The sequence below is a fragment of the Sander vitreus genome, chromosome 8, assembly GCF_031162955.1.
Source record: "Sander vitreus isolate 19-12246 chromosome 8, sanVit1, whole genome shotgun sequence".
Lineage (NCBI taxonomy): Eukaryota > Metazoa > Chordata > Actinopteri > Perciformes > Percidae > Sander > Sander vitreus.
Genome location: NC_135862.1, coordinates 3,687,034 through 3,714,300, shown reverse-complemented (window position 1 = coordinate 3,714,300; position 27,267 = coordinate 3,687,034). Strand labels below are relative to the sequence as shown.

Sequence of the window (27,267 nt, the reverse complement as noted above, 5' to 3'; positions counted from 1 at the left end):
TCAGTCACTGTCACTGTCGGTCTCAGAGTTCACATACCAGTTGTCCTTTCCCGTGTTCTCTACAAAACACAGACCTGAAGACCAAACCATGAAAAGAACAGACATCAGTTTAAGACAGCAGGTATCAAAGACTAGCCTGGTCCTACCAGACTCTGGTACATTTATTTGTACAGAGAGTCTGGACACTTTCCGTTGACAAGTGTTAACTTCCTTGAAGGCGGGTACTCTGTTGAAGTTTAAAACTATTGGATCTGCCCAGAGCCACTCTGGATCTGCCATAACCAATCGCTAACGTTTGGTCGTGACGTATGTCATGCGCATGTGCAACAAGAGGGGAGACCGACAACAACAACAACTATCGGGTTATATTTAGCATTAGCATCGCTAGCCTTCGCCTTAGCCAACTCCTTCACCACTAACAGAGCGAGCTGGAAAATTGTTCAAACTGTTCCCGAACCCCGTGGGGAGGAGGGCCACAACATCACGGCCACCAACACAACTCAGCAAAGATTGTTCTTAACTTCTGGATATTCGGCAGCGTTGCCACAACGGACCGAATGGCTTCGCTCGCATCTTTCTCCGCCACCAATACGGAACTACAACTCAAACACTCGCACGACCTCAACGTCACTCCCTCCGTTCGCTGATTGGACCGGTAAAGATTTGGCCAGAGAAAACCCAAGAATATACCGCAAACCCAGATGGAGTACTGAAGGGAAATGAAAACTGAGCGGAAGTACGTAGGAGGGCGGAGCCAGGCTAATCAAAGAGTACACTTTATTTTACAATATCCACAATAGGCGTAGTCATGTTTTCAGTGCGGTTCTTACCATTTGGAGTTTTGTCTTCATCCTCTACAAAGTGATCCATGTCGTAACTCACAAAAATATTCTGAGGAAATAAAACTAACTTGTTAAGTTCATCGTTACATTTCTGTTTTTTTGTTACAACTTGGTGCAGCTCAAAATCAATTCTGTAAATTCTGAAAGGCATCCAACATGTACAGCAACAACGGCCAAAAAGGCTATCTATTAAATTATCACTTACTACTTAAAATACTTTATTTTTCAAACAGGCTAACTGAGGATTATAGTACCTTGCTCCTGAGAAGCCTTTCCCAGTTTCCCGGCTGTTGTTTAACCAGTTTGAGAACGGGCTCATTGGACTTCATTTCCCAGCTGCAGCGGTCCGCAGCGATGTTGCCGTGAAGCTGCAGGTCGGCTCTGTAGGTCCGACCGTTCGCTCTACCACTGAACACAATCAACAGAGAGAGAGAGAGAGAGAGAGAGAGAGAGAGAGAGAGAGAGAGAGACAGGGAGAGAGAGAGAGAGAGACAGGGAGAGAGAGTGTGTGAGTGAGTGAGCGAGCGAGCGAGAGAGAGAGAGAGAGAGAAAGAGAGTCAACCTGATCACACAATGACCAAACACCACGGTTTTGTTTCTTTTCTATGCTGCACACAGAGGTATCTAATTTACTGTCAGAAACATCAGTTTCCTTCAATGAAAACACAGGAGGCTGAAAGTTCGACACTTGGCCCGCACCGTACCCTCAGGCACGCCTCAGTCTGTCCTCGCCTCTTCTCAGCATGACCTCCCTCAAGTCCTCAGTCAGTCAAGAAGCCGAGTCCGTCGTCCAAACCTCCACTTCAGGGTGGGTGCAATTAAGTTAATAAAGTCGGACTACAACTAACTTATTTCACTTACTTATCTCAGAAAACCGTGAAAAATGCCCATCAGTGTTTCCCAGGACCTGAGGTGATGTCTTCAAATATTTTATTATGTCCAATCAACGAACTCCAGAGACAGCTGATAATGATATAAAAGTGCCTCTGGTTTGGGGGTAGGTGAGATTTCCTTTTTACGTCTGTATATTGTTTACAGGCAAAAATATATATTACTAAATATACTACTTTAAATGTGCGTTTGTGCAAACATTGCTGAATTGAGACAAAAGGACAATCAAAGTGTTAGCTAACAGCTAACAGAAGGGCGCTGTTCCCTATGGAGTCAAGAATTAAATAACACCAATCTGTTTCGCAAATAAGCTTGTAAGCTAGGGCTGGGCGATACACCCAGAATCTTCCATTCTAATGTAGGTCCATAATTTCATATTCCATTTGTGCAAAAATCTTACTTCTTCTCTCGCCTCCTTCCATATCACCCAGTGCTACTGGGGTATAGAAGAACTTTCTCTAAATATATCACGATATTGGTTCACGTATGTGAAATGATGGGTTATGTAATCCAGTTAATGTTAATCACATTGAACTGTGAGGTTATGTAAAGTTTATGAACACCAAACTGCAATTTTCGAATGATATTCCCTCAGGTATTTCAGATAAGGAAAGGGAAGTTAATGTTATTGTCAGTTTTGTGGCATTTTAGGCCTTTATTTGATAGGACAGCTTAGACATGAAAGGGGAGAGAGGGTGGAATGACATTCAGCAAAGGGCCACAGGTTGGAACCGAGCCTGTGGCCGCTGCGGCTAGGACTGAGCCTCTGTACATGGGGTGCATGCTCTACCAGGTGAGCTACCCAGGCGCCACTTTATTGTCAATTTTTAAACGCAATTGTGTATCACAAAGTCTGATTTTTTTTCATGATTTCCATTCCATTAAAAGACGAATGACCAAAATGTCATTAAATTATCGCCCGTATCGTAAACAAAGAGTAAAGCAGGTAAGTTGTCTCTTGACCGAGATGGCATGATGACAACCAACTGTTGTATAATAATCATGTGAGACTAAATATTGATTTTAAAAGACTTTATTACAGACTAAAGTAATTAAGAAGCTTATGCCAAAACAAATACTAAAACAGTGCAAAACTAATCATAGAAAGGTCTGTAGTTGCTGTTAGAATCTGCGGAGTCACTGCGGCAGAACACCAGCAGTTTAACTAAAGTAATCTCTTAACTTCATATGTTACATTTCGTGCCACATGATGTCACATTAATTTGATTAGCTGATGAATAGCTCGATTATTCAGAAAAAAAACAGATTACAGGATAACTTCAGGGGCCAATGTCCCAGAAAAGAAAAGTAACGGACTTTGAGGATGAGGTTTCCTACAAACATTCATACCTAATTAATAAACTGTAAACCTGAACCATGTTTGACGTGTTACCAGCCAGTCAGAAACAAGTATTTTCATTGGGCATAGAGACAGAGCGCATTTAAGTCCCGCCCCCACCGGAGGGGAGAACAATTCTCCATTGACTTGTATTGCGTGAAGGTTTCCTCCTCGTCAATTCAAACTGAAAAATGCCTTAAAGCTGCTGTGTGGCGATATGCACGAACAACACGGTAAAGAACCCAGAACTTTGAATAAGTTTGTATAGGCTGCCGAATCGGAAAACTTTTAGGAAGACAAAAGTGGAAACGGACGTGAGGAATCAGCAGGGAGAATGAGAAGACACTAAGCTAACGTAATGTTCAATGTTACGTGTGCAGCAAGCATTTTGTTACCAAGTCAAATATCAAAATGTTAGTTTTAGGCGGACTTTATTTCTCTAAGTTAAAGAGGCCTTATTATACTTTTTTCTTTTCTCCCCCGTCTTTTAGCGTGTTATAAAGTTGTTTGTGTAATATATGTATAAAGTACTTTTTTGTACACATTTCACTCCAAATGCTTTCTCTCCCACAGACGGCACTTTTTCTCAACTGCCTAAAACACGCCTCACCCACATTCCCGTTTGAAATTTCTTAATTAGTGATGTCACTGATTTAAGATGCCCAGTTTTTTGATGGGCAGTTGAGAAACATTTGTTTTTTGAACATAAAAGCATTTAAAAAGTGCTCTAAGCGATGTCACGCGTTTTTTAGGCTACACTTTTTTGTCACATACAGCAAACATCTCCTCACTATCTGCTAGCTGCCTGTCCCCTGAACACACTGTAAAAAACATCTCACTATCTGCTAGCTGCCTGTCCCCTGAACACACTGTAAAAAAACATCTCCTCACTATCTGCTAGCTGCCTGTCCCCTGAACACACCGTAAAAAAACATCTCCTCACTATCTGCTAGCTGCCTGTCCCCTGAACACACTGTAAAAAAACATCTCCTCACTATCTGCTAGCTGCCTGTCCCCTGAACACACCGTAAAAAAACATCTCCTCACTATCTGCTAGCTGCCTGTCCCCTGAACACACTGTAAAAAAACATCTCCTCACTATCTGCTAGCTGCCTGTCCCCTAAACACACTGTAAAAACAAACGCGGTCTCTGTAGACAGCCCAGGCTCCATAAACAGCAACAAAAACAAACTGTGCCAACCTGCATCACGAAACATAACAAACAGTGTTCCAGCCAATAACCGACAAGAAGGATTTGGGGGGTGGGGGTTGGGGGGTTAGTGCGCGGAAGGAAGGGATGAGGAGGAGGGAGGGGCGAGCTAGCCTCTGTTTTGTTTGAAAATACTTAGAACGTCAACAAGAAGTGACGTCACCCAACATCACTTAGAGCACCTTTAAATCTATTCTAGTAGACCCCAAGAATACAAATATGATGCTGAAAAATAATGCAATTTAGTGAAATGTGGAAAAATAAGAAAGCTATAGTATTATGTTTAAAGTGCCTTAGCTTGCTAACACATAGCTAACATTAGCTTACTAACATCTTACTTGTCCTCTCTGGTAGACAAGGGGCGCTAAACTAATCCTTTGACGTGCTAGAATCTGAAGGTTTAGCTAGCTACAGGCACTTTGTTAGCGTTTCAGCCCTTAGTTGCTTATTGTGGCGGGGATTGTTTTCCCCTCCGGTGGGCGTGGCTTTCAGTGTATGACTCGATGCGCTCTGTCTCTATGGTTTAAACTCTATAAAAAACTCTAAACTATGTGTTTAATTCACACAAACGCTGGCCATGCTAAACATGTAGCCACTCCCACCGGTGTAGAGTGCTCTGGATAAAAATCTCCACTGAATGTTGAATGTGCTGTGAAGTAGGTGAGCAATCATTGGTGGCCTGCTCCTGACAGACCTGTAAACGACTCTGTCGGGGTAGAAATCACAGCGCTGGCTCTCGGGGTTTATCAGCTTCACCGTCACAATGGCAGAGTCGGACGTCTGGTACCAACGGGCCTGAGGGTGGAAACTAAAACACAGCCGGAGGAGAAAGAAATACATTTACAGTCTTGTTTTTAAATGAACCTCCAGCTCAATTTGCCGGTGCCATTCAACCAGCCACATGCTGCTTTATGATGAATCAGGCACAAGTCGAAAGGAGCTGATGGAATAATGTTTAACTGTAATTGTACGTTGTGCGACTCGTGACGAATGAAATTGATTGATTGATTTGAAAGGAGACAATAAAAAACTGTAGTTCCAACTTATATAGTCTGGATCATCTACTGCTGATTTTCAAAGATGAGATGATACCTATTTATAGGTACTAGGACCGAGACAATATGTTTTTGTCTGTCCCGATTCGATTCTTACACGATACATGGATGCTGATTGGATTTGTATTGCGATTTTCATTTATTGCGATACTGGAAGTGTTGCGATTCGATAGTATTGAGTACTGTGATTTGATTTTCCTTCTTTAACAAAAACAAGTCGAACTAGAACTGCAAGCAGTTATGACAGGGCCCAAGCCACCCACGCCAGTCGCTCCCGACGCCCAGCGGAGCGCGCAAAAGCGGCACCCGAACCTGGGCGGCGGGGAGGCAAACGGCGGTAAATATCGAGAGGCGCGAGCTGCGACGTCTGCGGTACGTCGTCGTTGCAGTTGGTCAACAGTTCACCTCCATGCATATACAGACTACCTTTAACAATAAAGGTAAACAAACTTCTTAACCCCCCTGACCGCGGGGGACAGCAGAGAGAAATGAGAGAGTGACCGAGAGGGTGGAGGGGGGAGGCAGTGTGGTGGTTGAAGGAGCAGGGGAGGTGGTCAAGTTGTTTCAAATGGCGTCCTAGGCGAAGATTTATGTTTTCCTCCGTGGGAATCCAGGGAACGCGTGGATATATGGTTTTTGAATGTCCGGTGTATGGTGTGGGAGTTATAGGGCGTTTTTTTCTGCTATAGCGCCACCTAGTGGTGGAAGTGGGTCAATTGTTGCGCCTGAGGTCCTTGCGGAGTTTTGGACCAGTCCTGAAAATGCCAACCCCCCACCATGTACGGTTTAGGCTGTAGTCGGAGTTTTAGGCGGAAAAGAATAATGATGGAAAAACAATAGGGTTCCACAGCCCTGCTGTGCGAACGGCGTAGCTCTTGCTACCGCCGGTTCTTCCAGACTCGGGCTGGGACCCCTAATAATACACTTCTAGGGACAATATATCACGAGACATTTCTACAAACTAAGAAGAATGCACATGTCAGTCAGTCTGACATGTAATTAATTTGTAAAGAAGGAGAGGATTTCTTTCATTTTTCACTTTCTTCGTTTTGCTGGAAACAGATATGATGTACAGTAGTAGAAGTTGTAGCAGGAAGGCGTTTTCTTTTAATATCCATAGAGGCCATCTTGTACCTTTTTGTGGAGTCATCACAGTCTCTCTCTTTAGTGCCGATGACCTGCTGAATGTTGCTTTCATCGTCACCTCCGTTAACACCTGAACAGACACGAATCACAATTATGAACCACAATGTTTGTCTCACGTTCAGGAAACAAAATTCTGTTTTCACATTTAATTTTTCTAAAGGTGGAGGCAGCTGCATAAGTCTTGTCTTACTCTTACAATGGGTGTTATTTAATAAATGTCATAACAAATACTATGTTATCAGCATCTGGAGTTATCTGTTTTTAGTGTGTATTAAGAAGAGTTTGAAGCAGTTTTAGAAATGAATATTACAAGGTTTTACAGTTAAGTCCCCTGACAGTGTCATAATAAAATATGGGTGATGTATGAGTAATTATGCAGCTATTTATATTTAAAGGTCCCATGGCATGAAAATGTCATTATGAGGGTTTTTTAACATTAATATGAGTTCCCCCAGGCTGCCTATGGCCCCCCAGTGGCTAGAAATGGTGATAGGTGTAAACCGAGCCCTGCTCAGATGGGCCGATCTGGAATCTTCCCTTTATGACGTCATAAGGAGAAAGGTTACCCCCCCTTTCTCTGCTTTGCCCGCCCAGAGAATTTGGCCCGCCCATGAGAAAGAGAGAGACATCATGGCTTGATAACCAGCAAAGCATGGCAGTTGGTCAAGGCCACACCCCCACCTTGCCCCCCCCTCCTCTCCTCCTCAATAGCATTTAAAGCTACAGACACAGAAATGGCACATCCTAAGGAAAGCTCATTGTGGGACTGGCTCTAGTGGCTGTAATTCTGCACCAAGGCTGAATTTCGGGAAAGAGACTTCAGATACAGTATTAGGGGATAGACTTCTTTTATTTTTACCGTTTTCCTTGGGTTTGAGACAAGCAGCCTGCTTGGTCGTGGGGCAAAGTTGTCCTCCATCTCCGATCCTGTGTATCAAAAATCATAAAGCTTCTATTAAAAAAACTGAAGCTAAAAATATGACTTCCTCTGAGGGACTTTCAGTTAAACCTCCTGTTAAACCATCCTTTGAGACTGTTTTAATGTGTTGATGTGAGTGTGTGAGGATTGTTTTCTCTGATGATGTTATTGTAGTTTGTTCTTAAGTCTCAATGAGACTTTCTAAATAAATAAAAGCTGTGGTATTAAGAGTTGGTTGAGAAAACTGTGTTAGGAAGACAGATGCAGGTTAAATGTCCAACTTCATTTTCTTCTAATCTTAAATATTTGAAGCTTGAACAAAGAACAACTCGTTTTTTTAAGTATGAAGACACCAACCTCATGATCTGCTCAGCTGACTTCAGATCAATAGTGTGGGTGTTTCTCTGTCCGATAGCTGTCGGGCCGGCCGACAGGGTCGTCTGAACACACACTGGAACCAGGTGGAGATTAGGTGCCCTTGGTACTGGTGGTTCTGGGACCAGGGACCGGATCATTGGAAATACTGGACTGAGTGGCTCACATGGCTCGAGGGGAGGAATGTCAGCGAGGTGAGGAAGTTCGGCAAGCCGATTGGCCTCAGCTGCTCTGAAGGCTTCAGCCAGAACTTCCTCCTCAGCTTTGATCCTGACTTCCAGAGACGCCGGACCATTCCCCGACCTACAAGCAACAAACGCTGCTTCATTAACCCTTTGAACTCTGCAATAGAAATGGTCCACATTGGTATTTTTGATTATTGTGATTATTTTTGATTATTTTGATGTTATTTCAGTATCTTCAAATGCATAATATCCCTAATATCATTGCAACCTAAGCTAAGATTACGTAAGTCATAAACCATATAAAAAAAGTAATGAAATTGTGTCTTTTTTTTTAAATACAAAAATCTGACAACTATTCATCCAAAAGATTTCTTAATGTAGAAACATGACAAAATATTTCTGAACACTAAAAGTTATTTGAACTTTGCAAATGTTTTAGTTTTATGAGCAGGGTGTAATCGTTTTTTTTGATAGTTTCATCTGCAAAAAATGGCGTCACCCGGTTTTACACCGGACGTCACGTAACGTGATAGCGTCATCACGAGTGTACGACGTTATGACGTGAAAAACAGAAGCCGTAGTGAAAATGCAGAATAGAGAATGGATGTTCTAGCTGTTATGGTTTTTATTTCAGATCAATTTAAACAGGATCATGTAAACAACGACCTCACTCACAGCCGCCGGCAGGAGCTCTGTTCTCTATGACTTGAGTGAAGGTGGCTGATATACTCTGACATGTACCCACTGTTTAGGCCACTACTGGGACAGTTGAGTGTTTCCTTACCCGTTAACGTGACCCGCCTCTTTGCTCTCTTGGCAGAGAGCCTTCAGCAGGTCCAGGTGCTCCAGGTTGCTGACTCCCATCCCCGTGTTCAGGATCTCCGACTGCACGTTGTATTCATTGATCACAGTTTTCATACCCGGCACCTTGGTCACACGGACCTCGATAGAGAAAAAAACGACACAGACTGAAATAAGCTGACAAAATCATTTTTGATCTACTTTGGACTTTTGGAGAAACCCTAAACTGTAAAAAGTGGACAGTCTACAGCACCTTTTTAATTTCAGATACTTTATCCGTCCATCAGTAACCCACTGATTGAATGGTAAAAACCTACCATGGGATCAACAAAAACAGTGTTTCCTAGGCTGAAGACTGCTCTGGCTCGGTGCTGCAGGCCTCGGATCTTCTGGCTGAGCGCCCTGGTAACCTGTGAGCCCAAAAAAAAAAAAAAAAATAATAATAATAATAATATTATTATTATTATTATTATTATTATTATTATTAAGTACATTCACATATTTTAACCACCAAAAAACTTCACACAGGACTGATCTTTCCACTTAAGAGCATGAAGTCCAGAACAGGGGAAGCCATAAATCTGAGCACTAATACCTGCAGATTTGACACAGGATGTCTTTAAGTTCAAACAGTTTAAACTCAAGACACCTGATGTCCTCACTCTGGTAAATTAATAGAGCACAGGAATATTGGGGACGTGTTTGTATATTTGAGCAAAGTGAGACGCTGAGAATAAAAACCTTGGGGTGCCAGTCGGTCTCGGCGTCAGCTGGTTTGACCCGGCAGACGATGATCTCCACGGCCTGGCCGGGCAGAGAGTGGAACTGCTCCGGGAGCTGGAGGATCTGGTGGGATTTGACCTCCTCCTCCTTTCCCACATCAATAAACCGAGCAAAGACGCTGAAAAACAGCCGGCCACCTCTGTCTGGGACGGACAGGATCTTCACCCTGCCGCATGGAGCACAACAGTTGTGAAAGTGAAATGAGCTTCAGTTTATAACCCAGTAAAAAAAAACTTACATTAAGAGAAATTAATTAACCTGGTTTGTTGGTAGCCTCCTAACAAACCATCAGCCTCATGTAGCAAAGACACTAACAAACAAAGACACTTTCCCACTCTGCTTCACCAACAGAGAATATCATGATTAAATAAACAGCATTTGGGCTTCAAGTGTAGTGTGGGTGTTTCAAGCTGTGCAACTAAAATGCTGTCAATATATTGGCTTTTGTGTTCCAGTTTCCAGGTGTGGAATGTCATTAAGTACATTTACTCAAGTACTGTACTGCATACAAATGTTGAGATACTTGTGTCTTTTCATGCCACTTTCTACTTCTACTCCGCTACATTTCAGAGAGAAATATTGTAAATTTTTTCTCCACTACGTTGATCGGACTGCTTTAGTTACTAGTTACTTTACAAGTTAAGATTTTGCACACAAAACGCATGTAGTTTATAAATTCACAATGTTTTATTATAATTAAACTACCCAACAATTCAACCGCCTGAAATGATTAGACTATTAGACACACAACTGTTCCTTTCCTGTTCCAGATCCTTTCCAGTTTCTAAAATGTGAGGATTTTTCTGCACCAAGTACTTTTACTTTAATACTTAAAGTACATTTGTCTGATGATGCTTACATACTTTTACTTAAGTTACATTTTCAATGCAGGACTTACACTTGTAACAGACTATTTTTGCAGCGTGGTAATAGTACTTTCACTGAAGTAAAAGGATCTGAATACTTCTTCCACCGCTGTTTTCAAGCCTGCAAATCACCCCCCCAACGTTATGTTCAGATTTAACGTCAGACCTGTGGAAAACCTCGTCCTCCTGCACAGCGTATAAGCCTCCCTCCAGCACCTCGTGGGCTCCAGGTTTCTTTTTAGCATAATAAGAAGTCATCTCAGACGCCATGCTCTGGAAACCTCCGTCCTCCTCCTGGACAATACGACCACAGAACACTGATGCCGTCTTGATGTAAATAGGCACAACCTGGGTGCATCGAACAACAACAGATGTAGACATATACTACAAGTGCAATCATAGACTTTGAACAAGCAACAAACAACAATATCGTTGCCTATTTTTTTAATTAGGCAACAGAAAAAAAAAGGGCCAGGAACTTTTGTAAGGAATAATACAAAGTGAGCAATGTGAATTCCTCACTTCTATGACTCCTGAAGCAGGAAGCCCAGACTGATCCAGCTGGGAAATGTATCTGTGACGGTCGGGGCACACGCTGCTGTCTCTGCAGAGGAAAACACACACAATCACAATATGTGGCTCATTTTCATTTTTATTATTTTTCTTTTAAATCTGCAATGCACCAGAAAGCTATTTTCAGACAGACCTGGGACAGTGGATTTAAACCATAATGCAAACATTTTACAAACTTTATTCCAAAAGTCTACAGCAGCATATAACACTGAGACGATCATACTCTCTGGGTAAGGGAGTGTTAACAGCTGTAATGAAAAGCTGTAGTTTTTTCAGGGTGAAGGCTGTGTAGTGTCCAAGGTTGGGCTGAAATATTTACTTACTTTAATTTCTAAAATGTCAGAAAATACCAAATGCAATCACAGTCACAAATTTGACTGAGCCAGTGTTTCCTTTAGGATTTCTTTTTTTTTCGCGGTATACGTCGATGGCCGGTGGCGGTCTACATGTTCATATAACTTTATACATCCTTGAACTGGCTGGAATCATTGCACACATCCTCTCCAAGGAGGAGTTCATGCAGCAACTGGCAGAGGAGCTGAGAGCGGAGTTTATGGAGGGAAAAAGGTCAGCGGCGCACGGTCCGAGCAGCGCTGCGCTCCACAGCAGACATTTAACCGTGGCAGGCCGCCACTTGCCAATCAACACAGGAAACACTGTGAGCCCAAAATGTCACTAATAAACAAAACATTTGAGAAGCTGCAACCACCTCATGGTTGGCGTTCTGATTGAAGACTAAATGGATTTATCCATTGTCAGTTTCTGCCCATTAAAAGGAAGTTCTTCCTTGCTGCTGTCCCACCAAATGCTTGTTCCTGGGGGGAATTGTTGGGACTCTGTAAATTACTGAGTGAGGTCTAGACTTACTCTGTCTGTAAAGTGTCCTGAGATAACTCCTGTTACGATTTCACACTATAAATAAAATTGAATTGGATGAATTGACTCATTGTTCAACTGGATCTTTCCATATATTGAGTTTTCTTTTTGCCTTTACAGATTATAGACTAAGGACTAAACATTGAGCTCACCACATCAAATATCAACATAAATGTCAAAATATAAAACACAGAGCAGTTTATCTTGATTTGAAGAAGTGGAAATACTGACCTGCAGACTCCAAAGCTCTTGAGGTAGCTGCAGAAAGACTTGTTGGTCTTCTGGTTCTCCCGGGCCGCATGGACGCCCTGTGCGAAGGACAGCAGCTCAGGGGGCAACGGGGCGTTGGTTCGCCCCAGGTAACGCAGAACTCCGACTACATGACCTGCGTTCCTCTCAGAGATCAGCAGCACCGACCTGGAGGGATGAGGACTCCGTGCTTGGTCCTGAGAGGAACCCTTGGGTAAGAAATTTAGGAAATGCAAACACAAATTTCCCCAAGGGTACCTTGTAGCTGCAAACATGGATACTGAAACTGTGGTTATGTTGATGCATTTGCGTAGGAATAGATGATTCTATCTACTAAATGTATCCCATCTGTTCTTACTCGTTCAGAAAAGTTTCTGAAGTTCTCCGCCATGCAGAAGAGCCGCTCGCCGAATACTTTGGGGGAAGTAGGGAAGCCATAATGGACCACACAAGTCGCATCTCTGATTCCCAGACACTTCAGGCACTCGTTGTTGGTCACTATTAGTCAAAGGTCAAACACAACAACAAATAAACAGTAGCACTGTTACTGTTCAGGGAGAATGGCTCTAGATGTCTTTACTGTTGATGACGTTCTCTTTGTTAGCAGTTTCCTTATATACAGTTTATATATATTATATATATCTATCCATCTCCAGTTTACCCAGAATAACATGAGTGCTGGGCCCAATGTCCTTCCTCCACTGCTGAATGACAAAGTCAAACTCGTGTGTTAAACCCTCGTGGGTCTTGAGGCAGAATGCTGATTTGTTGCTCACGGCCTGAAGTTTAGAAATGACACTGGTTAGTTCAAAGAAAACTGCCCTTTGGTTTAACTTTCCACCATCAGTGCACTCCATCTGTAGATTATGCATGTGGATGGAGAGTGGTAACGATAGAGGATTTTTCTACTTGCTAATAAGAGACTGTCACTCCTGTCATTAAAAACAAAACGTATCCCGTCTTGTTGTAGCATTTTAATGCATTTATTATTTATGAAGCGCTTTTTACAACCCTCAAGGACACTTTACAGAGTTTAAAAAAAAAAAGAAATTCACACACTGAAATCCACACAAATTACTCAAACATTACAAGCAGCTCTCAAAAGAAATGTGGAGGCTGCTGTGGCAAATTGGTATCTCTGCCTTCACATTACAACAAATAAATGTGTTTCCTAATCTGTCAGGGTGCCAATTTGCAGCTGAGGCAAAATCATTAACTTATTGTATTATTCTTAACACAGTGTACTTCACAGTAGGATATGACTATGTAGGTTTACTCATCTGTTGGGCTCATATTGGTCCTAAATCAAAGGTTTAACCACAGGAATGTCAGTATAACTGAAGCAGTTGTTTCACCTTGAACACGTCTTCCACCTCCTGAGCAGAGTTGGCTACGATCAGAGTCTTCTGGCCGACAACGGGGTTGAAATCAAGTGCACCCAACAGTACTGAGACCTTGCTGCTCTCTAGAGTCATGAGGATGATCTGTAGGAAGACAAACATTTCCCTAAACTAAAATGTTGTTGAATATGCACCACTTGACATTACCTGGCACGTATTGTGGAATTTGTTTTGTATCTGTATGATAAATGGTGCTAAAAAATAAAAAAAAGTTGATCCCAAAAAACAAAAAGTTGAATAAAACATATTTAAGGATTTAGGATCAACATAAAGTTGTAATTATTGGTGATCATTGGAACTGACCTGCTGAACGTTACCATAGAGAGCAGCCTCCTCTGGGACAGTCATGACAATGCAGGGGCACGGCATGTGATTGGCTAACAAACCCTCCATGTGACTGTTCCATCTTTTCGCCACAGCGACGAGCTGCTGAGGACAGGAAGCCTTCTCCTCGCTGGTGGTCACCTTCTGGAAATGCTGCAAAATGGTCGCCATCTAACAGGAGAACATGCATGTGTAAAGAAATCAGTAGAAATGTTTTTCTTTGGGTGGAAAGGCAGAAGATGTTGATGCAACCATTCATGAAATAACTTGGAAAGTTTAGACAATTAACCTAGTTTTAAAAATCCTGGAAAAAGTCTAACATGAATATATTGACATAAAATAAGGATAATATGTGGATTAGGTGCAGTTTTGAGCCATGTTATGCCCCTCTTTAAATTATTTAGTTTGTGTGTGCTGTAAGAGTAATAAATCTGAATCAGAAACAGACCATCTTCGTAAATTAAACATTAACAGCCCGTTAGCAGCAACTGTAGCTCAGAAACTGTTGAGTGTGAATGATGAGCAGACTGTCACCTGATCTGGAGCGAGAGAAAACAGCTGGTCGGCCTCGTCCAGCACGAGGTGGTACAGGCGCAGGAACAGGAAGCAGTGGCAGGACAGCAGACGAACAAAACTGAACGGAGTGGTCACCAACAGCAGGCCTGGTAAAAATAAAAATAGAAAATCTTGGCAATTATAGGACTACCTTAGTTTAGGATAATCTTACTTATAAGCAAACACATGCATTTGGGGATTTTCTATTATAACCTAGTCTATATCCACGACGTTCCACTTCTGGGATGTCCGTTACCTTCTGCTTTCTTCCGTTGAAATTTTCTGACGCCCGACTAAAACAACTTTTGAACGTACCCATGTTCCACCAAAACAAGTTCCTTCCAGAGGCTATTTTGCAGCGGCACCGTTGCTCCATTGTGACAATTGTGATTGGTTTAAAGAAATGCCAATAAACCAGAGCACGTTTTTCTCCAATTCCGTAATGCTGTGCGGACTAGCCAGACTTTCCTCTGCAGCCCTTTGGAGGAAGGTCTGGCAAAGCGACACTTATTATAACCTAACATATGTGGAGTCCTCAGCTGACCACTAGCAGACTGAGATCTTGCTTTGCTCACAGTTTTTGGGGATCCTGACATCCTTGGCCTCGTCTTTGCCGACGCCCAGCAGCAAGATGGCAGGGTGGAGGACTTTGGTGGCCTTAATCTCCTCCAGCAGGTCATACACCGCCTGGGCTTTCTCCCAGCCTGGACACAGCAGCACTGCTATGGGCTGAACATCAACACAGAACGTACAGATCCCAAAAATTTTAGCACAATCCTCTGAAAACAAGAAGTCTTACAATACCTAAATGACCAACAGAACACTCAATCAAATCATGGTGCTGTATAAAAGATGTGTGCTGCAAAAAAAATTAAGAGTATTTAAAAAAAAATGAATGTAATGATGTTTAAGATTCCGATGAGATAAAAAAATAAGCCACTTTGAGCCAATTCATGTATTTCTGATGTACGCACCCCTGAGGTGGAGGTGAGGCAGGTGAAGATGGAGTTGAGAAGGATGTGGGAGAGCAGGGGGGCGATGTAGCTGAGTGGCTGATCAGCGTTTTGGGCAACGATGACAGCGTTGCATCCTCGAGCCACAGCTGGCCAGCTGTAACAGTCAGCTGGAGACAGAGTGGTGTACTGCTTCCTCCGCAACATCTGGAGACATACAGGTCACTATGTCAAACTCAGGTGGAGTTTAAACATGTAGCTTAAGATGTTTTGATATCATTTTTTCCGTCCAGATACCAATTCACAGTGACAAAATTTGGCCGCAGACAGACATTTACTCACCTGGATAAGAACTCAAATCCTCTTTTGTGGTTGTATACATGCTAGGGATGCATCATTTTGTTGTTTGTATTGGCTGAGTGCTTGTAACCAATAACAATCTACCTAGCTGTCCTCACTGTCCTTTTTTTCGTTACACATTTGTATTTGTGACACTTTTGCTTTCCCAAGTATGTATTGTTGAACTTTTGTTTGATCGCAAAAAAAAAAAAAAATGCTTTTTTGCGGTTGTTCCAACTAGAGTAGGTGTCTCATGGGGCCACATCATGCCACGCGCACACACGCACGCACGAACACAAGCACGCTGCTGTCACGGCCGTTAACAAAAGTCAGAGCACATTCTTGTTTACCCAGCGGAGAGCCTCTGTGAGGGGGCCATCATCCAGGCTGGTGCAGGGCTCCACGGGGAGGGCAGAGTGCACCAGAATCCCACTCCTTCTGGGATCACTGACAACAACCTGAGACAGACATATGTGACAGTAAATATTAGGGCTGCACGATATGAGGAAAATATGCGATAACGTTGTTGAATGTCGCAATAACAATATTACTTGCGATAACTAAACGGATATTGAAGTACACTCAGTTCTGCTTCTTTTAGCATTCTTCTAAAATACAACAAATAGCTTGTTGAATTGAAAACAAATAAAAAGGAAATAATTGCTAACATTCTTTAATTGAACAAATTGAACATTAAACTGAACATAAAAGGCACCACTTAAAAAAGAACGACAGTTACATTTTAAAGTGCAGTTTTTTTTCAATTAACACAAAAAACCTGAGTGTCTTACGTGATATGTCGCAGCCTTTCGTGATGCGTTTATTGTGCAAGTTGATATTGCGATGACAATAAACAAATATATATTTTGTGCAGCCCTAGTAAATATGGTGTAACATCATAAAGACTGATGTTCTGGTATCACATACCACACAAGTTTCTGATGGTACATCAGCAGCAGATTCTGCAGCTCAGGTGAAGCACAGCAACAGCTGCACTTGAGTTAAAGATGTTTAAGTACATTTTTAGAGTTTAACAAAATAATGCACTTTTATGGAGAAAAAAAACAAACATATAAACCTTCAGGAAAAATAAGCTGAGGTGGTATTTTGCACAACAAATGCCATGTACCCAATTCATGTTTTTTAAGCCAACATCTCCTGACTTAACTGACATGTATTTACAGGCAGCCAACATTAACAGATTTGCTTGATGGTTTCAGTCGAGCAGTTTTTGGGATCTCTTGGGTTGTCGCCACAACAAACAACCTTCAGACCAAAACCCTTAGCAGCAGCTCCTGCAACGCTAAACATTTTGTTTCTGAAGAATGAGATGAGAAAACCTACTGTGTCATCTGCAGCAGCGTCTGGATCAAAGTTCAAAGGCTTCGGGTTCAACCACTCCAAAAGCCTGCATCACAAACAACAGTCAGAATTAAAAAACCTTGGATATAATCTATCTATAAATTCGAGGCATCTCTGTGAGTGTGCGTGTGTCAGCATGCGCAGAACAGCAGCGAGGGCTAATCGAAAAAAGCGAATCTCCAGATGAGCCACAGCTGAGCCTAGTTAGATAAAGTTGTAAAAAAAAAACAACAAAAAAACACTGGGACCCAAGCAATCGGCCGGTTCCGAACTGGCACGTGCTCCACACGGGCACTGCACGAATTAGGATTGAAAAGACACAAAAATGTTAACCCTCCTTTAGTCCTCAGGGTCAAATTTGACCCATTTTCATAATGTTTCTATATCAGAAATTTGTGTTTCTTTCAACCAAATTGTCAAAAAAAAAAAAAAAACGTGGATGGTTCCCTACTAGAGATGGTCCGATACCATTTTTTGCTTCCCAATACCTGAACTTGCGTATCGGCCAATACCGAGTACTGATCCGATACCAGTGTGTCATATATTTTAACAACTGTATACTACTATCCCTGTATGGATGATATGATGTATAACAGCTGTATACTACTATCTCTGTATGGATGATATGACGTATAACAGCTGTATACTACTATCCCTGTATAGATGATATGATGTATAACAACTGTATAGTACTATCACTGTATAGATGATATGATGTATAACAGCTGTATACTACTATCTCTGTATGGATGATATGATGTATAACAGCTGTATAGTACTATCCCTGTATAGATGATATGATGTATAACAGCTGTATACTACTATCCCTGTATGGATGATATGATGTATAACAACTGTATACTACTATCCCTGTATGGATGATATGATGTATAACAGCTGTATACTACTATCCCTGTATGGATGATATGATGTATAACAACTGTATACTACTATCCCTGTATGGATGATATGATGTATAACAGCTGTATACTACTATCCCTGTATAGATGATATGATGTATAACAGCTGTATACTACTATCCCTGTATGGATGATATGATGTATAACAACTGTATACTACTATCCCTGTATGGATGCGATATTATTACTTTGTCGTCGGTCTGGCTCAGGTTAAACTCTTTGTGAAACATGAACGCCCCAGAACGTTCTGTTATTCTGCAGTTTGACAGTCAGTTATAACGGAAAAAGAACATAAATAAACTACTTTAACATATTTTTTCTTTAGGGCTTTATTACGTGGTATCAGATCGGTGCATTAACTCCAGTACTTCCCGATACCAGCGTTTTAGGCAGTATCGGAGCCGATACCGATACTGGTATCGGAACATCTCTATTCCCTACAACGCTCTCCACAAGTAAAATAAATGATCAGTTCTACTACTTTCATTGAATTTCGTTGTTTTATTCAATTTTATAGCATTTGAAAAAATAATTGAGAAAAGAACGTTGAAGAAAGTGACAAGTGTCGAAAAACAATGTAAAAAAAAACAACAAAAAAACAACAAAAACGTCGGAAAAAGGGCCATACTAAATGGAATATGTGTCAAAAAGTGTTGAAAAAGACGACCAAAACTGTTTAATTTTTGACTAATTTGACCCAGAAAAGCAAAAAGTTGCGTGGTCGATGTAAAGACAACACACGGGTTAATGTATTTTTTTGTTCTGACAAGCCACCAGAAGTTCATTGCCATCATCAGTTTGTGCACTCTGTCAGAAACCAACACTCCTGTTTTGTTTTATCTTTCTTGATGCAACATCGACCCATCACTCTGCATGTTTATTTGTGAATCCTTCCCCTCTGAGCTGCAGCTCACCGTGAACAGACCCAGTCCTCTTCACTCCTCCACGTCTTCTCTGCTGGTCCCGACTCCTCTGATCTACTGAAACTGCTGAAACAAGAGACGATCAATTGGACACACAAAATGAACTTTCCACCTGGTATGAGAATGTGTCTGTTATGCAGACAGCCTCTTAATCTTTTAGATTTAACAGGATCACATTTACACCTGATAGTCACACTAATGTAGTCATGCTGTAATAGATACGGGTTTAATGTTGGGAAAGAAGGCTTTAACACAGCGAGTGCAGAACATTTTACTGTACCTTGTTTCTTCATCTGTCAGATATTTAACCGGACTGCTCTCACAAAGACCTTCAGCTCCACTTTTTCAGCAAATGAAATACAAATCAAGCCAAATAATGCAGTTACTAATTGCTGAGCTTCACTTAACATTAAAAACAATCAGCTCAATGAACTAATATTGACATTTGAAGTAAGAAAGCATCAGTCTGTCTCACCTCATACTGAGCAATGCTTGGTTGTCCGATGTTTCAGGCTCACTGTTGTTTGAAGGGACTAATCTGTGTGACAAAATACAATTACCAAAGCACTGCAGTAGTTTGGTACATAGAGTATAGGTCTGCAATCTTAAGCGTTAATCAATGAAAGATTTAAGCCCCATTCGGACTGGATTTATTTCTCTAGAGGACATGGAGTGATTCGAACATAATTTTATACAAAGGAAAACTTAAAAAGATGTGATGATTCTTAGGTGAGTTCTAATTATAAAGACTTTTTTCCCCATGATTTCTAAGTGGATTTATGGATGTTTATTTCCAATGATATCCTTGGAAAGTGGAAGTCACACTGAATGATAAGGATATGTCTTTAAATGTCTCTGGGGAGGCTTTTGACTTCATCCTGCTGAACGTCCATGTCTTTTACAGACCATAAACTCAAGTCATTTACTGATAGTTTAAAATAGGGATACAGGATATGAGGAAAATATGCAATAATGTTGTTGAATATTTGCAATTTGAGCGATATTACTTGCGATAAATAAACAGATTTTAAAGTGTATTCAGTTCTGCCTTTCAGTATTCTGCTTAAATACAACAAATGAATGTTGAATTTAAAAAAAGGAAATAATTTCCAACATTATTTTATTGAACAAACTGAACATTAAACTGAACACAAAAGGCACCATTAAAACGTTTTCTGCCGACACTTTTTCAATTAACTCAAAAACCCTCTGAGTGTCTTTAGCGATATGACGCAGCCTTTCGCGATGCGTTTATTGCGCAACTTGATATCGCGATAATAATTAAAAAAAAAACGATTTATTTTGCAGCCCTAGTTAAAATGCTGTCAGTAACAATATGTTGAATTATCGAGGAGCCCGGAATGTTTCATTCTCAACATCCCCGTGTCATTTTAATCAATTGATTTAATGTTGAAAGTGTACTGTCAGCATACACTTCCTGTCCTGTGCAGGTGGCGGAGGCTGCAGTCGTTTCTTCAGGTCGGCAGTCTTTTAGCTCTTCATGCTGACTGACCTGGAAAAAACAAACAAAAAAAACTAACTTTTAAATCTAGATTTATTGTTGAGGAATTACTGACCAAATAGTACAGGTGAAACCCACAAGAAACCCAACAACCACATGTGTGTGCAATCCTTTAGTGGACAAGGGGGGAAAAAAATAGGAGAAAGATAAATTCCCAAACAACAGGCCTCCAGGAGTTTAGACCCCTGCGGATATAACTTACAGCTGTGTGAGGATGTCAAAAATGTGCTTAAAACTGTACCAGAGCTTTAATTCTTAAAGGTTCTGCCATTTAGCTTGAGAAACACTTCCTGTGTTGGGCATGTACTCACACTTGGAGCCGCCTGCTGGTAGCTGCTGTAAGGATTCAGAAACTTCAGGAACCTGTTGGTTATGGGAAATGTAGAGGATTAGTTTCGCATTGCCAGACCTTCCTCCACAGCACTGCGGAGGAGGGTCTGGCTAGTCCACACAGCATTCTGGTATGGGAGAAAAATGTGCTCTGATTTATTGGCATTTCTTTAAACCAATCACAATCGTCATGGGCGGTGCTAAGCACCGGACGGAGCACCAGAGCCTCTTCAATAGCCTCTGGAAGGAACTTGTTTTGGTGGAACGTGTGTACGTTCAAAGGCTGTTTTAGTCGTGCAACAGAAAGCTCAGATTGGACAGATAGTCTAGCTAGCTGTCTGGATTTACCCTGCAGAGATCTGAGGAGCAGTTAACCATAGTCCTCACAAATCCACCGGAGGTTAAAATTACAACACAAAGAAAGCGCAAGGTAACGGACATCCGGCCTAAAATTGGGGACACCCGGCGGAATTTACATAACGATCCCTGAAATGAAACGTCGTCGATATAGACTATGCGAGTATCATGAAACGTGCTGTTGGTTTCAGCCAGTCACGTGGGAAGTACTGTATGCGAGTTTCATTCTTACCTGAACAAACTGAGATTTTTGCTCAGAGCTGCAGCCAGAGACGAGTCTGTATCCTCGGACGAATCGCTGAACATGAAAGCAGGTCGGTTAACTTAGATTCATAAGTTATCTCTGTTCAACAGTAAACTGCTGAACTGAATCAAATGTGCGCTTACCGCTCTACAACAGCAGCAGCGTCTGGGCCGTTCTTTGACTGGCTGCCTGGAGACAGATGTCCGTCTGTGAGCGTTGACCTGCTGCCTACCTCGAAGGTCTTCAGCTGATGATGTTGGCTCTAAAGCAGCAGAGAGTCAGAGGTGAGGATGTGTGGATGTTTACTGGAGAACCGACAGTAACACAGTGAGCAGAGCTGCTGACCTGAGGAGTAGAGGGAGCCGTCAGCCAATCAACAGCTTTGGCTGCAGTCAGATTTTGTGACATCACTGAGGGTTAAACCAGATTAGAGTCAGTCTGAATGCAAAATGTAAAACAGATTCACAACACCATTTTGTTTCCTATTATAATTAAAGCTTGACGAAATAGCTGAAAACCAGCATCTGTTTAGATCTCATTACATGTAAATGACAAATAATTGACATGAAACCAAGCTGCCCAAAGCTGCAGTGAAACTAAATCCACACTTTTAACAGCAACCTTGTAATTTATGAGGATTGTTTGAAAGTAAACCGAGTAACTTTGAGACTGAAAATGGGAAAATATATCAGCTCCAATCATTAAAAAAGGGCCAACAGCCCAAAGTGTGTGTGGAGGATTCACCACGTGGGGAGAGGAGGGAGCCATAAAAGCATAACACAAACTCCAGTGTTGATCCAGTATTTGTCATGCACACGTCTGCAAGAGTCTGCATGTAGCCCAAAATGTATGACCGCAATTTATAACCTGACTGCACATGGGGATGTGTCTACATATGCAGATACTTGGTGTGGTGTAAACCATGTCAAAGTATTGCTCTCTCAAATCACGCATTTCTGTACTTGCACTTGCTACCTTTAGTGCGTTCACACTGACGAAGCGTGGCCACATGAAGTGCACTGCGAGTACCCAGATGTTGCACACAAAACGGCCAAAATGTTGAGTGTGGATAGCTGGGCACTACTCGCACACAACGGTCACCATCTTTGCTACGGAACTGAAGCTGAAGGACTACCAATGTATTTTTAAACTTGCAAATGTGGCGGGGGGGAGCTGCAGCAGTTACTATTAAAACTGCGAAACACGAGCTATACAAAAGGTTTTTTATATATATATATATATATATATATACATACATACATACATATACACACACACACACACACACACACAGTATATGCAGTTTTTTTTTCAATAAGTACCACTACACTGCTGGCAGTTAGTGAGAAACTATAGCCAGGCGGACAGTAGGTGGCGGTAATGCTCCGCCCGACTGCAATTTACCATTAAACAGAAGAGTAATGTCCAGTCAGTGCGTAACGGCCTTGTGCGATTTCAGACACCACTACTATGTCGAAATGTACGCACTGCACAAGTGTGCCCAGTGTACTACATGTTAGTGCACTCACAAAGTATCCAAATTGAGACACACTATAAGTCTTGATATACATGACTGCCCTGAACAGTAAGTCACATCTGTGTGTTTACCAGGAGATAGTTGGGTCTGTGCTGTCGGTTTCTTTGACGTTGTGCCGACAGTCTGGGTTAAGATGCTGTAGGACAACATGACAGGATGTGTGTCCACCTCATCCAGGCCATTGCTGTCAGCTGACTCTCTGCTATAGTACGCAAACTTTTTGGTCACCAGATCGTCGTTCACACAGATCTGAAAAATCAACAAAATACTGGTGATTCTTTTCACTATGTGTAAAAAAAACAAAACAAGCTTCGATAAAAACAAAATGCACAAGGATATGACTGTCAAACATAAGCAAGAACCAAGAGAAGGGCCGATGAAAACTGGATGTTGTCAACAACGTTAAGATAAAGACGCTCATTTGTAAGGTTCATTAAGACGAGACTTAAAGTAGCAAATATAAGGAAGATTTTTTTGGGGCATTTTTTAGGCCTTTATTTATATAGGACAGCTGAAGACATGAAAGGGGAGAGAGAGGAGGGAATGACATGCAGCAAAGGGCCGCAGGTCGGAATCGATCCCGCGGCCACTGCGTTGAGGAGTAAACCTCTATTTATGTGCGCCTGCTCTACCAACTGGGCTAACCCGGCCACGATTTAAGGAAGATTTTATGTACATTTATGTCTGTATAAAGCTCTGTGTTTATACTTAATGTTTGAAGTTCTTTTTCTAAATTAATGTGACTTGCTAAATTTTACACCAAGGGGTCAAAGTTCACCTTGACGTTCCTTACGGTCAGGTACAGCTCAATGGATGTGGAGTCCGACTCGGATTCAAGCAACACGGCCTCTGTCTGCGTCGACGCTAGTGGAAGGAAGCAAACCAAATAATGACTCCCCAAGACTGGAAACATGTTTTAACATCAGTTTTACTGCTAAGCTAAGTTTAGAACATCACACATTTTGATTCCAGTAAGTTAAATCTACAGAAGAAAACCAGTTGTTCATCTATCTGCCATGTTGGTCACCTTGCAGCAGTTTGTGCAGGTAGAGTGTAGCAGAGCTGTCCCATTGAGCCGACGGACTGCAGAGGAAAAGAATAAAGCATCAAGTTAAAAGTGAATTTACTTTTACAGTAGAAATATATGTAAACACAGAGATGAAGTTGGTTAAAGGTGCAGTACACAATGCTGCGCAAAGATTGTTGATATTTGAACTCAACTGCCAAACAAATACAACCCGCCCTTCATAATTTCCGCACCCCACCATCAACTGTTGCAGATTGGCTGAAATAGTGTTTTGCGGCTCATGCACTTCTGTTTGTTTTCCATTTACACACACAGGGCTATGTATTAACGCCAGATTTCTTTTCAGCGCAGACAGAAAATAGAGAGCCAGGTGACCGTGAGGAGATATTCACTGAATTCGACAAAAAGTGTATTAGAGATAGATACTTGCAGTGACAGGGCAGGGACTGACCCTGTGATTCAGTATGCATGGTAAGGTGCTCTATGAGAGTGTGTGTGTGTATTGGATTAACATCACTTACTATACCTTTAAGGAGAACAAGATCTGAAAAACTGGAACTGTGGATATCCTAAATAGTGTGTGTAGCGTGCTTCACTAATCCATCAACAGTTCAGTTGTAGGCAGTGAGTTTGTCTTACATGAGCGCTGGTGCCTTCTCAAAGACAGACACTCGCAGGGTTTTTGGTTTGATGCCCGCCAGGTGGAACTTTCTCACCCAGAAAGGCAGCTGGAGGAAGGGCTCCATAGCGATTCGTATCCTTGTCAGACCAAGAGGAAAACACAAAAGTTGAAAATCAAACAGCAAGGACACACAAAAATCTCTCAGGTCTGCAAAAAAAAATATAATATATATATTTAAAATTGTTTGATAAATGATGTTCAAGAAAATCAGCTGTGATGCAATTAAGTGCCTTCTAATCAAAACACTCTTGTATTGTGCTCTTTAGACTAATCTGGTAAAATGACAGTGGTCCAGTGTTGAGGACTGGTACAGTTCTGGTCTTACTGGTCCAAGGGGATGACAAGTCGTTCTCCGTGGTCGACCAGGAGGCAGCGAGCCTGACAGGACAACGAATCCATAAAGATCGACTCCACCACGGCCCGACACCACGACTTCCTCACTGACCAGTACACCACATACACCTGAGAGGAAAAACAGTACAATCCGGTACATTCAGAAAATCAAATCACTTTACTGTAATGCAGCCTTTAAAACCAGGAGAAGACAACACTTCACATCATATCACGATATCAAAAATTGAAGACGATATCTAGCCTCATATATCGATGTCGATAGAATATATATATTCCCCAGCCCTACGTCCAATGCACCTCCAGCCCAATTGAAGCCCAATTTGTCACAAGAACATGTACTGCAGACGTTGCATTACCTGTCCCTCCTCTAACGTTGCGGGCTTCAGCTTGCGCAGGTCCTGAGTGACATCGTGGTAGAAGAGGTTCATCTGAGTCAGTAGTTTGTCGTACTGGCCTGTGGTCTCTGCGTCACCGACGGGCCCCCAAACAACCCGACCCCAGAGGCAGGACGGGCTCTCAATCTGCAGAGAAAGAAATGTCTTCGAAGAGGCACCAGGACCGGGTCCAATTTTACAGATATACGCACTCTTTGCATGATTTACAGTCATATAATGCTTGTTTTGTTCTGGCTCAAATTCCATAGTAGCTAAATAATGAAAAACTGGAAAGCCTTCCCAGAAGATTACAGACTGTCAAAGTAGCATGATAGTGTTTATGGTCTTATGGTGCCAAGTTAAACTACCACAGGTGGGTCCACATATGCTATTTGCTGCCTCCACATCTGTATGAAAATGTGATGCAAAAGCTGTATTTCAGCTAACCATAACTACATTTTGTACTTTTTATGTATAGGAATATTTACATGTATATAAATATGTTGTAAGATTTCACTTTTGTATATGCAGTGCTTATGAATTTAGTGTAATATAAGAGTATATGAAGAGGAATATGTATAGTTATGTTTGCGAGAAACAATCTTGTTAGTTGTTAGTGTTAGTTGCCTTTAGTAGTAAATGTCTTATCTGTTGTCCTGTTTTGGGGTTTTTGTGTGGACCCCAAGAAAAGTAGCTGATGGTCTGCAAGGGTTACTTTCTCAAGGCATAATGTGCAAGAAACCACCTGTGGGTCCAGGACTGTAAAACAGGCAGATCATTTATAGATTATCTCAACCATTTGTGTTATACTGTATTTTGTGCCAGTGAAGGTTTGGGAATTATGACTGTCAACAATGTAAAGAAATCCATTTTGATGTAACCCATTTATAGCCTATCAATATAGTGTCTATTTTCTGATAAGTAGGCCTATGATTGTATAACATACATCCGTCTTATGAGTGCACCAAATGTGTGTAATCAATCCTTTGGTCAATATTAGTTTTATAATAATGCCAGGAGGGACACCCTTTGAGTAATAAAACTAGACAATGGCAGTGGTTTAACCCTTGTGTTGGCGTCATTCTTGGTCAAAATTGTTTTTGGAACTTTTTCTGACATTTGTTTCGCTTTTTCTATGCTTTTGGCGCTTTTTTTAACGTTTTTGTCCCTCTTTTCAAAGCTTTTTTAATTCATGGTAAGTAAACCTAATTTAAATGACATTATACCTCATTTTTGAGTTTGAAAAGAAGCAGCTATTAATAATTATTTTGACTAATAGAATAGTTAAGATCAGAGGATGTTGAGTGAATCACAGACTGGTTTATGTCAAAGTTTTGTCAGGATGTTGTTTTGAAACAATTATTAATGTTACCTGCGAAGAACATGGATGCATGGACGTATATGTTGTATGGATTACATACAACGTACATGCATGCATCCATGTTATTTGGGGGCAATTAGGTTGTAAGAAACCCATATTTCTTATATAAAGAAACTTTGAAAACGAGTCACATTTGACCCGAGGACAACACAGGGGTTAACCCATGGATGTATTAAGAGAACGGGTTAACCGGGCAGAGGGCAGTGAATGTGCCTCATCACGACGTTTTAACGTCTAAATTGCAACGTAAGGCCCCGAACAGAGCGTTTTAGCAGCCATAGATTTTGGTGAGTTAAGTTATTTCTTTAATAAAACAGTTTTTAAATCGACTCACATGAACGAGACATAACGGAAACCCCCAAAGCCCTTGTAACGTTTTTCTCAACTGCATCACGCCCTAATTACGTATCAACGGTCAATGTCAGTGTTAGCTAGCTGCTAGCTAGCTAGCACTTATTGATAGTTGACTTAGTAAAAAGCTCACTTACCTTCAAATTTGATATTTTCAGCATTGTGTGTCGGTTCGTCCCAACCAAGTCTAAACAACAACAGCCACTGTAAGAAAACACAACA

The 27,267-nt window shown here is 41.5% G+C and overlaps 1 protein-coding gene across 1 annotated transcript; it reads right to left on the bottom strand.

The window, feature by feature from the left end:
• On the bottom strand, window positions 1–27,206 carry tdrd12 (tudor domain containing 12). Its single transcript, XM_078256440.1, has 34 exons — window positions 27,183–27,206; window positions 25,296–25,460; window positions 24,911–25,047; window positions 24,543–24,662; window positions 23,904–23,959; window positions 23,655–23,740; window positions 22,948–23,125; window positions 21,685–21,749; window positions 21,486–21,601; window positions 21,328–21,393; window positions 20,720–20,771; window positions 20,320–20,399; window positions 19,167–19,226; window positions 18,878–18,952; window positions 17,026–17,089; window positions 16,032–16,139; window positions 15,364–15,549; window positions 14,965–15,118; window positions 14,369–14,496; window positions 13,814–14,005; window positions 13,466–13,594; window positions 12,772–12,889; window positions 12,469–12,608; window positions 12,093–12,319; window positions 10,935–11,016; window positions 10,579–10,760; window positions 9,505–9,712; window positions 9,081–9,173; window positions 8,747–8,904; window positions 7,760–8,080; window positions 4,977–5,090; window positions 1,097–1,250; window positions 831–891; window positions 1–74 (listed from the first exon to the last, which is right to left on the bottom strand). The coding sequence occupies exons 1-34, from the start codon at window positions 27,204–27,206 to the stop codon at window positions 1–3; spliced, it is 4,173 nt and encodes a 1,390-aa protein (XP_078112566.1).
• Between the last annotated feature and the right edge of the window lie 61 nt (window positions 27,207–27,267).

Excerpts from the sequence above, each read along its gene's own strand:
- tdrd12 (XM_078256440.1), bottom strand. The coding sequence starts at position 27,206 with ATGCTGAAAATATCAAATTTGAAG. Across the intron at positions 12,890-13,465 it reads AGGTGGAAGACGTGTTCAAG|GCCGTGAGCAACAAATCAGC; the intron begins GTGAAACAACTG and ends TCTAAACTTCAG. Across the intron at positions 1,251-4,976 it reads CCCGACAGAGTCGTTTACAG|TGGTAGAGCGAACGGTCGGA; the intron begins GTCTGTCAGGAG and ends GATTGTGTTCAG.